The sequence below is a fragment of the Neodiprion pinetum genome, chromosome 2, assembly GCF_021155775.2.
Source record: "Neodiprion pinetum isolate iyNeoPine1 chromosome 2, iyNeoPine1.2, whole genome shotgun sequence".
Taxonomy (NCBI): Eukaryota; Metazoa; Arthropoda; class Insecta; order Hymenoptera; family Diprionidae; genus Neodiprion; species Neodiprion pinetum.
The window spans coordinates 31,641,024-31,661,656 of record NC_060233.1 but is presented as its reverse complement, the minus strand read 5'-3'; the positions used below and the strand labels follow the sequence as shown (position 1 = coordinate 31,661,656).

Here is a 20,633-nt window from a genome sequence, read left to right as displayed (position 1 = left end):
TCTGACTTGATACGCAACGTTCAAAATTTTCTGAATCATAATTGCGCAAATTTTAAAAGTGTAAAAAATTGAATTTAACATGTTTCAATAATTCGACAAAAATTCACAAGACGTGAAAGCAACTTTGGAACATTCTTCGCGATTAACACTGACAATTTTAAACGAGGAATTTTGAAAATTTCTTATATAACAGGATTCAATTGTAGATATCTTTGCAAATGAAAAAAGAATCACCTTGGTCAGTTCTATCAATTTCGCAAAATAGAAAAGGCTTATCCGTATCGATCTTGAGCCAACACGCGAAGTATAGATGCGTAATAATCGCTCGCGAACATCGATGAGCGTTGATACCCATATAAGTTGACGGATGCGTATACCTGTACATAGGTATATATACGTATACATATATGCATAAACCGCACCGCATATACACGTATGTACGCGTAAGTTCGTCCCGCGGTGTTGAGAGTTAATTTTTTTGTACACGGGTACAAAATCTTAGCGAGTATCTTAACTGGCTTCAAGTTCAGGGCATATACCTGACTAGGGAGAGTGCAGCCAATGGGAATGGCCAACGGCAAGAAGGGCCATTTACGGAAGCGAGTGTCGCTCGTTTTTTGGATCGTTTACTCGTCGCGCGCCCCATGCGCAAGAGGATCCGCTGCTCCACCGCCTGCCGCACGTACACCTACACGTATATGTGCATGCATACGTAGATCGTACACACGTACGTGCGAGATGCGCTCTCTTATATTCTCGTTCTCTATCTCACGGCAATGGCGCGCAATGCAATGCAATGCGATGCGATGCGATGCGAAGGGAAGGCAGGCAAGCTACGGTGGGACGACGACACGATAATTGTTCCTTTTCCCAGAGTTCGTGCAGCAGCAGCATCACTGCCGTAATTAAAACCCTCGTTGGTTGGTATTTAACTTGTAGTATTATTATGGCCCGTGCCATATGCAGCGCCGCAAACAAGATTAAGCGCGTGCGGTGCGCGCGCCTTTCCTTCATCGTCAATTTGTTTCTTCATGCGATTAAAAATAAGAGACGCGGATTCGACGAGATTCCATATTAACAAGAGAGAAAAAGAATGGAAGACATATTGAAAATATATATCTCCTCTTGTGTATAAACAAACGACTACGGTAAGAATGGGAGAAAGAAGTTCCTTGTACTTCTTTATACCGAGTACACTGCAACTACTTTGCAGTCGGTTATGGCTATATCCTTCTACGGTATCTGTAGCAATCTGGACAGTTTTCTTTGAGATATTGCAAGTGCGTATATACTTCTTATGCTTCTCACGCTTCCGACACTGCGTGATATACTATCAGTTTTCAGTAAAAAAAAAAAAAAAACAAATTTAATCAAACCTCGCAAGTTTTTCAAATACTATACAAGGAATAGTGAAATTTCTCGTCGAATTTTCAACAACTATACTTTCAATGATACGAATTTGCAAGAAAGAAATTTTGTTATATTTGACTCGAGAGAACTTGACTTGATCACCTGAAGAAACGTTTCGTTTTTGCGTGAAAAGCAGTAATAAATCATTTCTGACAATCCATCAGTGTTTATTACTGTTTATACTGAATTTATGAAATTATTTCACGTAGTCGTATTTAAAATGTAATTTTTTCTGCATAATTCTATAAAGTGATCGAATAAAACGAGAAAACTATCTTCAGTTTGATGATAAATTATTTATTAATTTGTCAAGGTAAATAAAATTTTCTTGATTCAAATTCAAATTAATCTGAATGAAATCATTTAATAAAATGAGAGAGTCACTTTTATGGATGGGTTTGAAAGTATAGGACGATCAAAAAATATCCTGGCCACAATATCGTTAGAATTCGTCTAGATGATATAGGATCGTGTACAGATTCAATATTTTAACCATTCTGTATTTTGACTCTCTACTTGTTGAATTTTCTTTACTTGGAGTTTCTGCATTTTATTAACTCTACGCCTTAAATTTATACGTCTTTGAAAATTCGATATTTAGGCCTCTCCATCAATCGGGCATTCCAGTTTTTTTACCCCCCGCACGTTTATTTCTTTTTTTTCGCAGTGTAAAAGTAATAAAAGAAATCTAAAGAAAAGGAAAAGTCGTTGACGTCGATTTAAGAATATTAAAAAAAGAATAAATGACACACAAACGATCGAAGTACTTAATTAAATGCGATTATTAACTTCACATACCACTTGAGTATAGAAGCCTCGTTATACGCCGGGTTAAACGAGGGCTTAATAACATCCGATTGAAAAAAATGATCCAAGATTTATGTTACAGGCAATTTAAATAATTGCGCGGGCAGTCAGGCAGGTAGTATAACGGCACTGCGGGGACTCGCACAAAGGCAATTGGGTCCACCCATGTCGAAAACGTGTACCTGTATAGAGGTAGGTACCGGAGACCGAGTAAGGCAAGACGCCGAAAGCGCTGCTAATCGGGTATCAACGCACAGAATCGTCTCAATTATAATTCGACGTACCTAAAACGGAGACTCGAGTTTGACGATGAATGCGCGGAAGACTAAGAATGTGTAAAAGACAAAGGAGAAAATGACGACGACGATGACGATGATGATAATGGTGATGGCGATAATAAGTTTAAGAATACCGCGCCGTTCTCCATGGGCGTTGGCCGATAGTACGAGCTGGTGCAGACGACTTCGGTGTCGCTGACGTAGGTCGGTTTCCCTGTAACCGGAGGCACCGAGTATCGGGTCCAGCATTCCTCGTCTGTGGGGGCGTAGTACTGCCAGGGAAAGAAATTACTCCCATCCAAAGATCGCTCCAGGATCCAGGCCGCCGGAAGCGGCGAATAACCAGCCTTCACGATCACGTACGCTATCTGGTACACCTGTAAACAGAGAGAGAGAGAGAGAGATGAAACGACTGTGAAATATTAGACTGGGAGTCAAGGAACGAAGAACAAATGCGGGGGCAGAAGAATTTGAAGACCGTCGTGAAGTCCAGTCGTTTTTTTTTCCGGAGTAATGAGACGCGGAGACAAGATGCATGGCGTCTTTTGGAAATACCCCCCCCCCCCCTCCCCCCCCACAACCCCGTCATAATATCGCAATAACGGCAATGATCTGCAGATACAAGACAGCGCATATCTCATGTCATGAACGGTACTACGGACTGCCGAAAACCGTAGAGAAATAAAGATTCAGAGACATGCAGGGGGTTCGGATCGATGGTTGAACACGGCAGGTACATCTAATCCCCGAAAAGGAACAATCGACAAATAATTGGAGGCGGTTTCTAATCGAGACGCAGTTCGGCGGAGAGTTGGACATGTCCTTACATGGGAGAGGAGAGCGAAGGGGATAGAAAGGGAGAAGGGGAGGGGCTCAAACATGTGGAGACACGTCGTCTCACGACTCCGAAGTCTCGAGGGCTGCGCGTCGAAGACTCGAGATCGAAGTGAAGAAGACAACGAAGCTAGTGGCGAGAGGATCCAATGGCTGAATGTCCCAAGTACATAGGTTGTAGGTATCGAGGAACTCCGTGACGAAAGTCGGCGACTAACCTCCGACAACGTTTAATGGTGGCGAGGAGGTGATAAACCCCGGCATCCCCGAGACCGAGGAAGAGGAAGAGGAGGAAGAGGAGGAGGAGGAGAAGGAAAGCCGATGAGACACTCCAGGAATAAAACAAGCCACGAAAACACCGTCTCGGTGGGTGTAGCGCGACCTAAGCCAGTCCAGCACGTGCGTCCTACGTAAATATTTGTGCTAGGAAGCGCATTTTCAGCCCCCGCGGTACGGCTCAGCTACCGCTGCACTATACATACAATATCTAGAAGCTCCTTTCACCGCTAACGTTAATACTTCACACGATTCCGTATCCCGTCAAGGAAGACCAGCTCTGGTCTTACTTAGCCACGGGTATTTCGAGCTTTCGGGATCCGGCTGCAAAACCCATCAGTTCAGTTAACAACAAAGGTATACCCTGTCACTTCTTCATCCATCGGCGGAGGGTGAAGATTGATTCGTACATGGCTGTCGACCATCGAGTTTGAGTATCCTTCGTTGTGAGATTCGTAGTAATTATTGGTACCACTGTCATTCGGAACTTATTGTACTGATAGAGGTTTCGAAAGCTGAAACTGATAAGGTTGCTGGTTAATCTGAATTTGAGAATACTAGAGAATACTAGACTCTCGAAAAGCCTGTTGCGAAAAATGGTGCTTTCGGGAATCGTTGTAGTTTTTGTACCCACACGGAAGCGGTTGAAAAACCGGTGCGGATTTGCCGATGACCCGGGCAGCATGGAGTGAGAGTCCGCTTTGTTTGGCAGTCCCAGGAGGTTATATTTCCTTTCGAGTTATTTAGCGGTGAAAAAACGTTCCCTCAACGTCCTCCGTAGTCGTCGTCGTCCTCCCTCCACCTCCTTCTCTTCTTCCCTTGTGAAGAGAAGAAACCGGCACCGCGCCGCGCGGTTACTTTGGCGAGTTCCCTCGGATCGTGGGGGCAATCATCATTCCATTCTAAATACGGCCGTGCGTTCTGTTCATCTCTCTGAGAAACCCGCGACGCCGTTGGAGGAAGAGGACCATAGCAGCAGCAGAAGCAACAGCAGCTCCTGGGTCTAATGATTCAAAAAGACCAGCTCACGTTCGTCCGCGTGACTGACAGGTTGTTGTTCCGTCGAAACGTATGTTTCATTCGAACGGAATTCCCGGTAACTGCCAAAATTTTCCTCCAATTTTTTACGGTACTGGCCAATGACCGACTGTATAAACGAGTGCAGACCAGACGCATTAGATTTTAATCGAAAGCCGATGAGAGGAGGACGTTACCTAACTACAACGAGCAATAGCGTAACGAATTACTTTTTCACACGATGCGATCTTGCATCTAGCACAACTTAGATTACAAGGTACCGCCCCTAAAAGGATTCGACCAACGTCCGCGTTCACGATTTTTTACCGATCACGGTGGCGAAAATAATACCGTTCACGATTAGCCAATCAATTAGAAAATTCGTGAATGGGTAGAGAATCTTAAATATGTATAAATAACGCGATGCAAAAAGGAGAAATCGCTTACGAGAGGACAGGAGAGACGGCGACGGGAATCGCAAGGAGTGCTTCTGAGGTTTGCTGAGCCGGAGATTCAGCGCGTTGCCTTTTACGGTAGCAAAGATAGAGAGGATACCCAATGGTAATTTATTAGTAGCCACCCTTATAGCGGCCTTCCTTGGTGCTCTTCGAGCTCGTGCACAGGTATTTCCTTAACAGGAATTTGACTCGTGAGAAACTCCGGCTCCTCCTGATACACGAGGGCAAAGTGGAGCACGCCGCTGTTGGTCGAACGACAATGGAGAAAGGAGGGAAAACAGAGACGTTTTAAATCCAAGAAGGAGACAAGCGAGTAAAGGAAGAAAAAATGCGATACTCTTACACGCGTAACGCTTGTCAACGATACCGATTTTTAACTTTACTTTTATATTCTCGATCCTGTCCGCGCAAGGGACTCTCAACAACCGCGTGTGTAATTTAATCCTTGGGGTTTGACATCGGCGGGGATAAAATAATAATCGGATTATCTCGGCACGCTTCGGTTAAATTTCACAGTCGATTATTACAAGTCGAATCAGAAGTCCGGGCGACTCGACCATCCAGATTATAACTATTATTATATCTGGCACACCCATCTTCTCCTCTGACGCGAAGATGTCCGACCGCACATATGAAGGGAAACAAGATAAAAGTGAAGAAAAAGTCTGCGTCGTCGTACAGAAGTCCTCCTCCTCTTGTGTACACATTCGTTTGTATATATGTATGTATATACACATCGGTCGGTCCACTCAACTCCCTGAGCTACCTCCGGACCGCATCAAGCACAGCTTTTTCATCTTCATCTTTCTCCGCCTCCGTTTATCCATTCTTTAATTTTCTCCATATCAAAGAATCACTTCGATGTTTTGTTCCTGTAGTTGATAAAAATGATTGTTAAATTTTCTGCGACGGGTATACACATTTTTCAACCTCCCGGTACGCATTCATTGTGCCATGAAGGATGTTCCTCTTCCATTTCCGTGCGAACGGTCCGTTTCTCGTCTCGCCTTTTGGTACATGCGCCGTTAAAAATTGATTTCCCGGTGAAAGTAGTGACCAACGGTCGTCACCCTGTGGGAAGAAGAGGAGGGTATGAGAACGAAGATTGGAGTATCGCATCGCCGCGCCGTCTGGCTGACTTGAAACGGCGCCAGCTGGCGCCGACGACACCAGGATGACTGGTGGTGGTGATTCTGCCGTGTCTCCCAGAGGAGACGCGTCGCGACGTCGTTTTCTCGTTTCGCTTTCGTCTCCCCCAATTTCTTACTCATTTTTTGTTATTTTTTTTTCTTCTTTTTTTTTCTGTATTTATATTTAGTAGGTGTATAGACGTTAAGCGTGCGTCTATACGCACCTTACACCTTGCGCACGTGTACGGTGTAAGTATATCCGCGTGTATATGTAACCTTTAACTCCCATATACTAAACGGAGAAAAAGAGAGAAGGAATTGAGCTAGAGAGAAGTAGACGGAGGAAGAGATTGGAGGAGTAAAAACAAAGGTGGAAAAACACGGCGAGATATGTATAGGAAAAAACGTTCAGACAAAAGTGTAAAAAACTAAACGAATGGAAGAGAAGAAGGATACTTTACGACCGATAGATCTCTTCATTACTCAACGACACTCTCAGGCTTGACAGTGGAGCAACACGGTTTGATATTAGTACCGCTATAAACGCGACCACAGCCATACGTAATGGCATGTTTTCAATATACGTGATACACACAGTTGACAATTTGTTTAACAGAAAATTGGCTTGTTAATGCAACGTGATTCGATCAGAATAACGAAAAACAAAAAAGAAGAAAATAATCATGTGACTTGGAAAACTGGGCGAAAAACCAAAGTTGAATTTTTTTCACAATTTTCACTATGAAAGTATTCCGCACGACAAAGTCTTAATTCTCTCTTCTCGGAGAGAAGGCTTGAATGAAGGGAGGATGAGTCTTCCGAAGCTCTGGATGTGGCGAGCAGTACATCTCTCGTATTTATAGACTCGTCATCGGTTGTACGCTAGTCGCGGCTAACGACTACAGCGGCGGAATAAGCAGCAACTGGAAGCTCATGTGAGACATGTACGAATCCCGCTGCTGGTAGTCAACGTGCCTACGCGTACGCGGCGTAGGTATGCGATCTACACCGATTTCGTACGACAGATATGTGGAGATTTTATTGCGTTTAGCTTTCACGTAGACGCAACTCGAATACATACGATACACGTATGGACGAACATGTAAGCTCTGACTATGCGTTATACTTCGCCGATGTTGTATGACATTAGTCAGGAAGGCGGGAGGATCGTGTTAGTCTTCTTCGTTACAAGTAGGGTTGAGAATCTAGCTGCGGAAAGCAGATTAGGCCGTAGGTGGTTTGAGATAATTCACATCCAAAACGAAGGAGAAACGTACGACGTTATTCTGGATTCACTATTTCTCGTACAGCTTTTTATAGTTACTCTGGCGAATCGATTGTCGATTGCTTTAAGGTAGCTGATTTTTGCACGATCTTTCGAATTGTAATTCAAATGAACGCTGACCACCCACCTAACAAACGAGAATAAAAATACTTGCCGGAACTATTTACCAAGAAAATAAAGCGAGAACAAGAAAAGAATAAAAATCTGACCAGCTGTCGAGCCATTCTATCTAGAAATCGGTAAACCCGTTTAACGCGAAGAAAGGAGAATAGTAATGCGAGGAAAAAAAATAAAATAAAAAATAAGAGAAAGGTAAAATTGACAAATAAAATGGAGTAAACCAATAAAACAAGGAAGTGTTAAGGTGCCCAAACCACAGATGAGAAAACACCTTGACGGACCACCCAAAACCGGGTTGAAGGCCTCTCTCTCTCTCTCTCTCTCTCTCTCTCTCTCTCTCTCTCTCTCTCTCTGTCTCTCTACCTCTCTTTTACTTCTCTCTCGGTCTCGCGTTCTCTCAGGCAATGAAAAGGACGTTATAAGCCTTAACGAGCGGGCGAGCGAATGTTCGTAGCAGAGAAGGAAGAGTCTTTAACTGCAGAGGCGACTCTGCGGGATCAGACCTTCTTCCATCCTCCGCGGTTACGGTTACGTAGCCTCTTCTTCTTCACCGTCTTCGTCTTCTTCTCGTAAGGTTGAAACGACACCCGGTCGTGTTCATTGGTCCGTTGATTCCTCGAAGAAAAGAATAAGACGACGACAACGACGACGATGACGACAACTCGTGTGCCACTTTATACTTCACCTATCCCCGCAGTGTAGTAAAATGCACAGCGACACATGCACGCGGACCGTATCGATGAGGATGAGCGTGGGGTGCTTTGTGGTGGGCTTTTTTCCGCCCCCGCCCCCGCCTCCGCCATTGTCTCGCCGCAGGAGACGCCGGGGTGACGCTTATGGATGGAAGGACCTGGGTATGACGCCGTATACGAGAGTCAGCAACCCCCGTTGCCTGGGCTATCTGACAGTGCAATTATTCAGACCGGTGAGAAACACGCCTGTGCAACACACGAAGAAGGAGATGAATATTAAGAAGAGAATGAATACGGAGCGAGAACCGGATGAGAGAAAAAAAGAGAGAGGATGGAAAGAAGATGTTCAAACGCGTTTCAGCTGCCGAAGAGAAAATTGCAATTTTACTGGAATACAAATTACACAAAACGAATGTCGAATGATTAGTTTCTAGACTTTTCCCCTTCGTCACTAACTGGAATCCAACAGATACAAAGATTGATTCGGAGTATAAGATGGATAGTTACGTTATACGCGCATGTAACGAGTAATCGGGTCAAGACTTAAATAACACGAACCGCCTGTTGCAGCAACGACGGAATTGCTGAGTGCGTTCTAATCTCCATAAATGGTAAAACTTGAACAAGAGAGTACAGTAGTTGCACCGCGCTACGTGTACCTGATACAAGCAAAATTGCGAGATCTTCGTTCGCAATATATAAAGTTCCCATCAATTTACGTACATAAATTATTTTTGTCAATAAAGAGAGAAAAGAAAAAAATACATGACACAAATGCAACAGTAACATAACTTAGACGACGCAATGCTTTGAGTGAATACTTGTTCAATGTAACAGTAATTTAAAGTACAACATAATGATCTTTACCGCGATCATCACGTGGTATTATTCGATTAGATAAAATGAAAATAATCCTAATGAAGGTAATGAAATACGTTAATGACCACGATATTCTTACTTCAGGCTGGTTTTAGGAGACGCAATTAGTGGAGGCTGCGGCTGCTGTTCGGGTTACTCTCTCTTTCTCTCTCTCTCCTCGCCGCGGGGTACTCGAGAAGGAGTTGTTCCTGAAGGGTTTGCGGGAGTTGGAGGGTTCCAGAAGTCTACCTTGACGTAATAATGTATATGCATGCCCAGGTACACACCCGTGTGTATTATGTCTGCATGCACATATTTTCTTGTATTTCTTGTTTTCCATTCCCTTACGAAGCCAAACCTCCGTCTCTTTCTCTTTCTCTTCTTCCTCTTTTCACTTCTCATTTGTTTTCTTTTTCCTCCGTCCTCTTCTATTTCCTTTAGGGTATATCCGACCCTCTCCTTCTTCCCTCCTTCTTCACTCTCGCACTACGAACGTTACATGCTGCAATGACGACGCCTGCAGCTTTCTTGTTCAAGCTCAGGATATCCTGTGTCTCTTTTCAAAATAATCCATCACGGTCTAACGGTTTCAGATTATATCCATTCCATGGTATACATGTAATATATTACACGTGTATGTCAATAACGACAAAATCGCGGAGATGCTCTGCACGCGTACGAGATGACAGAAAATAAACTAATAGTAAATTACACAGTCGTAGAAAGTAGACTTTCAACTGATCCTTGGTAGGTCCATATGTACGATATCCACCACGCGGGGACGCTTATGTCTGGTCCAATTGTTTCAGATATTCCGTCAGTAACCACAAGTCGTCACGTTTCTTACCATTTCCTTAACAGGCACTAATTACCGACGGAATTGGTTCACGCAAAAAGCAGTATTCTTCCCTAAAATATCGAAACCGAATTACAAACGAGTGGAAAGTAAAAGTTTCAAAAATTAGCCTGTTTCAGAAGTAATTAGTCGAAGTATCGCAACGTCATGATCACGTCTTCTTCTCAAAGTTAACATATAATGACCGCGGTATAACCAGCGTTGAGAATTTCTCCTTCTCTGGTCCGTCACGGAAATACATTCCTCTTTTTCTTTCTCCGTCTGAAGCCGGGTTAAGAAAAAAGAATAAGAAGGAGATGAGTATTCTTGACTTCTTAATCTGTTGGTATACGTACAATGGGCTGAGGATTCACTCCCTACAGCGTAGCTGTCAAGCGGTATTAAAACGGGGGTCCTTTCACTTCGAGAAAAGATTTCGGCCGACGAGGACGACAATTCGAGCTAGAGATCGCGGCTTATGGTGCGTGGAAAACTCACCCCTGATGCCCCGATGCTGTCGCCTCTCCTCTCATCTTCTAAGCCTCTCTCGTTACGTGTCGGAGAATGTGGTGCCAGCCGCATTGTTGTCACGTCGGACAGGTTTGATCGAGTATTCGATATATTTGGGTAATATTTTCGACGCAAGAACCTGCCGTGCCACCAAGTCCCTTCGTTCCACTCATTTTCTCAAATTCAATCTCAATTCTGTATCTTCTTTTTTCAATTCGCACACCTAATAAGCCATATTCCAAATTTTCCCCAACTATTCGAGATTTTACAAACTCGAAATACAAACCTCCCCCCCTTCCTCAGAATAAGAAAAAATTTACCATACAAGAATCGAATTTGAATTCTTTTACGTAGCGTGATTGTAAAAATTTGTCGAAATGATAAACGTTGAAGTGATCAAGGTTTCCTACTATTTTGCTAAGATTACACGACATTGCACTTCCGGATTCTTTATTCGGCACTCACCTGTTTCAGGTCCAAGGTGATAGTGACGTACTCGAATCGATCACCGGCAGCGAGAGTCGGGCTCTGCCACCACCGAGATCGGTTTGAATCGAGGGCGTGAGAAGCGTCGTGCCTTTTGCCGGGATCAGGACTGTTCGGATCGCAGACAGCGCATCTCGTCGGTTCGGAGGGTTTGCAGAACGTCTCGGGACCCTCTTCGCCGCAAGTCGCATTGGCGTGTATTTCAGCTTTCGCGGCCACGTTGAATACCGAGGGAAACAAACCCCCGTTCTTCAAACTTCTCCCTATTCCGTGCCGCCGCGTTTCCCCTGTAATACAGCAGCAGAAAAAAACAAACATTATAAATAATTGTTGTAATTGTAGTTTTTAATTTTTATGCCAAACAGACCGATTTAAATAAAGTTCAGTTCTGACGGACACGAGTTACGTGTGTCAATTTTTGTGGGAGAGATCGGCTGTTTGAAATATAAATATAAAAGTGCAACGTCGATTTATCGATATCGATTACAATATTACAATCGGGGTGGCCTCAAAATTTTGGAAGTAGAATTTCATGACCTTTCCAGGTTTTCCAAGTGTTTATGTATATTATACACGCGTGTAAAACCTTGACCCGCGATAATTATGTGTAGTAAGCGGGAAATTTGAAGCTGTAAATCACTGTAGCTATGTAACAATAATCCAGGTAGCTGGCTGCACGGATGACACATGGCACATGGCACACGGCACGTGCTAGTTGGCAAAATAGACGTTCAGTGAAATACACATGGCGAAGAAGAAGAAGAAGAAGAAGAAGAAGAAGTCGACGGTACATAAAGTCAGAAGTCCAAAGTCGCCGTCTCGCAACGTGGTGGTGGCTGGATGGCTGCAGTTCTATGGGTTTATTGTTAGTGAACGGGTGTTATTTCAGCAGGCATCAGTCACGTCGGTCCAAGGATAGACTCGGGGTCGCTGAAGCTGGCTGGTTAGTAATGCCGGTTCGGAAACGTCGACGAGTTAAAGCGAACCGGAAACAACTGATGCGGGGGCGGTTCGGTTCAAAGTTTAGCAAATTAGGCACGCGCCAACAATCCGGATTTACTCTAAATATAGAAAAGAGAGCATATTATTATCCTTCTACCGTTACAACCGCAAAGCACCGAGCTCCCTCTCTTTGTACCTCGGTTATAAATAAGATCCTCGTTCGTATAAGAGAGAGAAAAAATATATATATAGCCGTTTTACTCCAATACCTAATTCCAATTTCAAATCCTTCCAAGTTCAAGTCGACGTACACTTTGCATAAGAATCTTCCAAGCCTTTGAGCGGGCAATCTTTTCAAGTGATTGTACAAAACCCCTCGACTTGAAACGTAATTCCACGGACACTTTAAAATGGAAAGTACAAGCTCTTGAAATATGGGATTTCGAACTGGAATTAACGTGACGTGGCGACCGTTCGAATCGTCAAGTGGGCGATTAATCCTGACCGAATAAAGAAGTGTCCGGATATGATTCACTCCTCGTTCGTTCTACGACATTCGCTGAACTGCAGGAACGAACAACTAGGTTGTGTGTCGAAAATTTTTGAGTTTTAATGGGAAAAGATCGAAGAAGCCGTGCGATCCTGGGTTTCTCCGGACTTTGTTCGCCGGGCAAAAAAGACCTTTGAACGGCAATCGTCATGGCGAGCGTACGCCGTGACAAACGAAAGGAAAAACCATAGAGAGGGAAGCACATTTTCGTGTAAAGAGACAAAGAGAACAGATTTGCCACAGAGGCTTACGTATTTGTTTGTTCTATGATTTCCATATATAGCTGCTTGATCGATCGGATCTGTAGGATTGCCATTATTTTTTAATAAGTGTATATTATGCATGTAAATTGAATGAAGGTGAAACAAAAGAACAGCGATGTTTTGTATAATAAATCAGTTTGTCTCGAAAACGTATCGCAGGAATTTCTTTCGGGCGTAAGAATAGGGGAAAAGTGAAACAGATAAAAGAAGAGAAAATGAAACATACGTATATCGAGAATCGAGCTGTATGTTGAACTCGGTTTAAAACTAAGTAATGGAACGGGCTTTAAGGGCCTAATAAGCAATTAAAATTCTCTGTGAATTCCTTATTTGAATAATGTTACCTAACTTTCATTCATTCGAATGCATGGCAAGCCAAAGTTGGTGTGAGAAGTTAAACGAAAAGAAATATGCAGGCTTCAACCTCCTCCTCCTTCTCGCTTCGTTTATGTTGCGATAGGTCGACTTGAATTATGTGTCAGCTTTTTTAACAGCCTATAAAATTTTCGTCACCCCCATATATATATATATATATATATATATATATATATATATATATATATATATATATATATATATATATATATATATATGTTGTTTTCGGTAAAAGAAAAATAGGAAAGAACAGAAGGGCGATCAAATTTTTTAAATACAAAACCTATACAAACAAATTTTTCGAAGCCACCACAGAGAGCGATGTTTCTTCCTTCCTGCATTCATTTCCTCATCACGTCTCTCAAGCCAGCCTCAATTCTTCGTTTTTTTTTTTTTTTCTATCGCTGTCGCCCGCGCGTTACGTTTTCCTCTTCAACCAAAACGACGTTTACTTGAAATTACATTTTCTCACAAAATATACAATCCGTCAGTCAATCAAGTCAATTCTTTAAACTTCTAGCCTGATAGCGATGTCTTGACATTTCTTTCAAAACCCGCACGTTTGCTTTCGTTCCTCAAAGTCACGTGTTATTCTCTTCTACATCCTATACACACCGAAAGATCCAAGTTTTCCATCTCGGTGTCAGATAAGTTTAAATAAGAAAGAAAAGAAAAAAATTATAAACAACAAAAAATTCCATCGCACTAAGCGAATGTTTTATCGATCATAACGCTGCACTGATCTTCCTACATATTTCTCCATCTCAAAAACCACGAACAAGATTGAAAATTATTAATGAAAATTTTCAACAATATTGTAACGAGGATTCGCAAAGTCGCGAATATCGCGCCTAAGGATCCGCCTGTACAAGTTTCCCACCCCGTGGTCCTAAATATAGCAAAAACTCGGCAAAGTTAGCCGTGCAGCCGGGCGTCGCGACGCGAAAGAAGCCAAACCGGCCCCCCAGCGTGAATCACGCCCGGCATTCGACGAAGTCACGACGGTCGTAAGTAGTCGTTGCACACCGTCGCGTGTTAATTTTTCACCATACGAAAGTACTCAATCAACGTAATTCCATTTCAACTTTCTTCATTCCTCTGCTATTCTTCGTCAAATTTTTTTCACCACTGTATTATTGCAAATTATACGCTACGCACTTATCTTGGGCAAAATTTTTATTGTACATTGTTTTTCAATAAATGTGAGCTCGAAAAATCTATTACAACAACGAAATGAACGATTCCAGTACATTTGTAAACGAGAGATTGAATTTACGGATATTCTATAATACATCAAAGAAATCCCTGTGTATAATTAAACCCAGGTATAACATTCCCACAATATACCTCGTATATACCTATATAATATATATACACCCTACGTAATATATCGTATAGGTATAACTCCAGGCAATTAGTTTTGTTAGTAGAACAATAAAAAGTCATACAAACGCGTTGTAAACACGAAGATAAAGATTGAAAATTACTTCGTATACTATAAGTACATGCAGGATTAACATCTTTATAGCGTACCCCGCAATATACCCGTACGCAGCAGCTGGTTTTCTCATGTTACTTGATTTTTACTCATTCTCCTTACTTCTGTTACCCGTCCTTTTTTTTCCGTTTTTTTTTTTTTCAATCGATCCCGCAACTTGTCAGGCTCATTATCACCTCCCGCCTCCCTGCACTCGCTATTTTCGTCGGATCGATTATAAAACCGGGAATTCTCTCTCCTCTCGCGTCAAGTATTTACGACGACGCATGCAATGGAAGGTAAAAAAGTCCCTTATCCCGACCCTCCGCCTTCTCGCCGCAGGGTGTAAACTCGCATATAATAATTACGAGTGAACGAGCGATCCGGTATCGACGGGTTTCCCGTTGCTCGCGTTTGTTCCTCGTTCTGCATCGCAAGCTCCGGTTAAATCTCCCCCTCCCCTGCGTCCCCCTTTCTCGTTCACTCGTACACCTTTTTTCCCCTCTTTTATATTTTTTTTTTTTTTACTTCATTATTTCTTTTTCCCTTATTCATCTCTCCCCCTCTCTCTCTCTCGATGTCGGCAAAGCCTCCCGTAACACGACGATACCGCCGCGTTTCTCTTTTCTCGGGTATGCGAACAAGTTCTTCGTTGAATCGTATACGTTATTCGTTTGTACAATACATAAATATATATCCTTCACCCCCGAAATAAAAGAAAAACAAATTTAGTACCATTGGAACGAATGACATAATTATGTTCGTTTGAAAAATTCACATACCGATGATTATCCGAGAGTTTTCTTCACTATCTTCGTCCGTTCCTGCATAGCATGTATCATTTCACACAATTGACCAATTATAATCAATAGATACGGCATAATGGACAGGTATAATAATACTGCGAATATAACGATGAAAATACGATGAAAAAAACATGAAAGCTTGATATAAAAATTGAAGTAATAATAAAGGTAAAAATATGAGACCGAGAATAATTGTGCTCCGCGTACATATGTAGTAATCTGCAGTGCTATGCCGCTTCGCTACGAGTACTTATCGCTATCCAACCCTCTCTCTTTCTCTCTCGACCACTTTTCTCCAGCGCCATTCGTTCACCACGGCGCGATTACACGCTTCAAGAGGTACTAGTGAAGTTAAACATGCCTGATCGCAGGTGAACCTGCGAGGAGTCGGAAGGCGCACCGAGCCAAGGATGAGAGGAGAGGATAAAGAGAAGGATGAAGAGAATGCAGAGAAACTCCCCGCGTGATTACCGGCGGTCATCTGATTACAGGCCTGCTGCCATCACAACGCGTCGGCGAGAAAGGGAGAGAATGTGATCCTCTTACCCGGACTTGGCTAACTAACAATAAGTACAGGCTCGGGTGCCAAATCTCACATGCCTTCACATCGTACCCACTTCGGGAAGTACAGCGTGTTTCAACCCTTACGCTGTAAGCCGGGGTCAAAATTCCGCCGTGGTATCTTCGCCGTAAATTTCATATGAAAAACATTAAAAATAATCTGATTTGATCCATGATAAATACTGAAATATCGTAAAGATCGTTGACTCATTCTTTTATCGAAAACTCAAGTCCACTCACACGAATAAATATTGCTTTTCATAGCGCAATATCTTTATATTTTTTCTCTTAAATATCCATGTCTTGAGAGTTGATCGGTCGATTTTTCAGCTAAAGATATTGAAAATTCACTGAGTTATGATTTTTTTAATAGAATGATCCATTTTCGGGTTTTTGTTGCCTGGTGAATTTTTTTTTTTTTTTTTTTCGTATTCAAAATTTCCTTCTGATAAAGACAACTGATTTGCCTTGAAACATAATAGTTAAAACGGAACGTAGAATTTTTTCAAGCTATTTGAATCTATATCTCCGTTTCTACGTGATGATTTTTTGTGTTGGGTCAACACAGGAGGTGTGCAGCATAAGGGTTAACGTTATCCACAAGAACGGAACGTTGTACGCATCAGTCATAAAATTGCCATCCAATCTTTACAAATTAAACATACCTAAATGCCTCTTCGACATTTTCTTTTACAACTTTGATCTTTTCCAAAAGACCTCTCGCGGCGTTCTTTGTCCATTTCTAATATCGCAATATAGCAGCAGGTATCATTTGTGTCAGTCGTCACGTCAAAAATTGGATTAGGCTCCCTTTCTGACGCGGAGGTTGTTTTAGGTAGGTATATACATACCCATCTATACATACCTATTGCCTACTTCCGAGGAAAGCAAAATTGGAAACATATTTAACTCCCCCGACAGGTTTGGGTCGTCCCTTATTTCTCATTTCTTCTATCTCTCGTTTATCTTTAGTTTCTTATCCATTCGCTTTCTTTTATTCCTTTCTTCTATTATAGGTATATACGAGTACATATACAGGCTGCAGCTAACCGCGTGTCTATTGAAAACGTATACCTATGTATGTATCCACATAAACTTCGGTTTTGCTTTGTATTTTTCGTTTTCCAATCTCATTTTCTGTCTTTCTACTTCGGTCTAATCTAATCTTAAGTGTTCCTTTTCCGGTTCACTTCGGGGAAGGTTGTTAGTTCCACAATATATCTTTCACTCCGGACTACCGCTGAACTATTACTGATGACTGCCGATGCTGCTTGGACTGCTAGGTTTACACAGAGGTATAATATGCATGTAGTATGTAAGTGCGGAAGATTACAAAGTGATTATTATCTGCGTTTTAACGGTGCGTAAAAACAGCTAATGGATATTATATACATACCAGTTAACCGGAGTTCGGAGGGTTGTCTAAAGGGACGATATGTGATGAAAAGGGCGGGCGGACTGAAAAGTGATGACGACGATGAGATAAAGAAGGGCTGAGAAAATCGTAGACAAATCATTATATATTTCATTTCATTCGTTATATCCATAATATATACCTACTTCATTTAAGTTGGGACTCAGTTACGCGGACAAAAAATAATCTATTCAATATATACGTAAACGGAGAGAACGACGAAGAATTCATCTGCAATTCTTGCCTGCGGGATAAGATCGGAAAAACAACAAAAAAATTGAAAAAAATTAAAATAAAAAAATCCTCAAAAGCATACGGCTCACTCGAATCTTTTTAAAGCCGATTTTCACGCCTCGATCTACCGTAATAAAAAACAAAAAAGAGGGCCGTAACAATAAGAGGGTAAAATCTATGAAGCGGATAGACGCTGAACGCTTCTGGTTGACGGACAGAGGCGGGCGCCTTTTAATCCGCACACACACAGACACATGTTGCACGACAGACGATTCGTTGCGGCTTTATTCAATAATAATTTGAATGGCTAAGCTACAAGGGTGAAGGAGTGAGGGGATAGGCATTGCCCTAGGATAAGGACGTTACAGGATGATATCCTTGAAATTCAAACGATTCAAACTTACAAAGGATGCTTTATTCAATTTTGTAACGCTCTCGAATCAATTATACCTAATCGCGCAGTCAGTCTCTTCTCTCGTTTCAATTATTGTCCATGTGATACGTCAAATATGTATTTTTATGGGGAGGTATGGATCAGTACGTGTTCGTGATTTACATAAACGGCATGTACTTTGAACGCGATAACGAAAGATTTCTCGGATTATCACAACTCTTAGATATATTAGTATACTTTAGAATTTGTTTCGTGTACGAATATATAGGTACACAGGATTTTCGACGACTTTCAAACGAATTGAACCGCATTCCATTAGATGAATTGAAAAAGGCAAAGTAAATGATAATCGTTTGTAACCAGCATCTTGTTTAAGACGTGATTGAAATACCTAATCTGTGACAGATATTTTCTTGGTCTGTAGGTATAAAATACTACAGCTGAATACGGTGCACATATAAATTTAATATTCAATCTAACGTGACTTGATCGAATGTCAACTAGTGCAAACTTATTCTTATAAACTTGTATACGTATATCAGAGTGATTAGAGATAAGTTGTTTTTTCGCTCTTAACCCCTGAGATGTCAGTGTTTGATAGAAAAAAGATCCTCCAAAAGATGAGCCTCTATAAGACAATTAATCTAACAGATTGCACTTTTAATTTTTATTTCCTATTCGTTTAACATGGTAAAATTTTTTCATCTCAATTGAACGGAAAATTAAAATTAAAGCTAATGAGCTCATCTCTTGGCAGGATCTTTTTTCTGTCAAACACTAGCATTTGAGAGGATAAGTGCGAGGAAGAAAAAATCTTTTTTTCAACAAGGTACCAAGGTACATGGTACAAATCAAGTACAATAAAAGTAAAAACACGTTTTACCTGCTCAATCGGGCAGATCGTCGCTATCAATTCTAAAAGAGAAATAAAGACGGCTACAAATACCTGTAGTCTTTAAAGAAAAACAAAATGCAGAAGAAATATTTCTTTTACGCTACACAGTTATAAATTAACGCTTGGTTTTTTTAATTCTCCTCTTCAATTGATAATCCTTACCATCGCCGCTGCGACGCGCTCCGCGCAGTGTGATTCTCATAAAATTTCCTCAAGACGTTTGAAAAAAGGTTTTCCAACCACGTGGCGACGGTGTTGTTCTTATCGGCATGAGAAACTGCACTCGGTTCGTTGTACATTACCTACGCGCACCATCACCATCACCATGACCATCGGCATCGGCATCTTTTCGTCGTCGAGGAAGGCTCTCTTGGCGCAGTGCGCCGTTGCATACGCATCTCGTTTTTACCCTAAGTGCGTTGCGGTGAGAGCGTTGCAACCGGCTCGCGGTTAAAGTGAACCTAGCGTACTTATCTAAAGAATGCAATCAACCCCACGCACTGCAGGCCTCTTTTATTCCTGCCCCACCACGATAATGTGGACAAATTTTATCTCGCTTTTTTCTTTCTCATTCCCTTCATTTTACAACGTCTAGACTGCCGAGAATGAGTGGGTGAGTAAAGGATGGAAAAGTATTTCATTGTAAATAGGATTTATAACAATTTCAGCAAATTTTCAATTTATCTCGGAATTAAATTTTTTTTTTCTTCATTATTCATCCCTATCAGTGATTCCAAGTGATATTCGTTCAATTCGATATTCAATTTTAAAGGACAATCCACAGGTAGATGATTTCACGATGCGACAAGCTCAAAATTTTTCGATTCGAAAAAAAATTAGTCAGGAAAATGAAACATCGGCATACAATAGTTCCTCTTTTTTTTTTTTTTTTTTTGCAATGCACAATGCAGCAAGTATATATAAGTATTAAAATCGTGCATGGAAAAATTCGTATTCATTCACAGTTACTTTTGCTTTTTTATCGGCCCGCGGTAAACAGGGTGGAGCCCTTAAACGCCCCGGCGGAGAAAGTGGGACTTACTCGCGTGTGTGCAGCAATTTATGTTACATTACATGCGTAATATGTACGCTCGTTGAACGAACGTGTGTGTATCCCGTTATAAAGCGAGGAGGTCGAGTGCAGGAAGCAATTTATATAAAATACTTCGATTATTATAAACAGCTTTATCGTCGATATACGTATGTATATACCGAACAAGTTATACGCGATACATACGTTACTTATGCCCGTACGTAGGTACAGACGGATTATACCTACACTTATCTAAAAGCGTAGCGGTATAACGAATATTATAAAATCTGTATTTTATAGGCGTTGCAGTTGCAGTAGGTTGAATCGACTGTGATACGGAATATTCAAAAAAATAAAAGAAATAGATATGAATTCCTTGAAGAATTTATTTCGGCAATTCACATGCACATATTATTAACAACGACATTTGGGATATGATTGTGAGGTAAAAATTTTTTGAACCAACAGTTTGATCGTCTCAACACGAAGTCAAGTTCCATCACGTTCGAAAAAAGAATCACACCGTATAAATTTGTATATAACAATCTCCGAAGTAAAACACATATTACGTCGAATAATAATAAGCTTGGAAGTAACGAACCGTTTCACGTTATTATAGAAGTGTAAAAATTTCTGATCACCGATTCATTAATCATCATAATTATCGTAAACGCACCAGTCAAGTATACACAT

General features: G+C 41.5%; 1 protein-coding gene across 1 annotated transcript in view; it reads right to left on the bottom strand.

Annotated features, from left to right (window-relative positions):
* Window positions 1-20,633, bottom strand: part of wb (wing blister) — a 155,955-nt gene that overhangs the window by 47,094 nt on the left and 88,228 nt on the right. The window contains exons 6-7 of the mRNA XM_046613508.2: window positions 10,976-11,283; window positions 2,630-2,872 (exon numbers count right to left, since the gene is read on the bottom strand). Coding sequence (XP_046469464.1) covers window positions 2,630-2,872; window positions 10,976-11,283 — 551 coding nt within the window. The remainder of the gene's footprint in view (window positions 1-2,629; window positions 2,873-10,975; window positions 11,284-20,633) is intronic.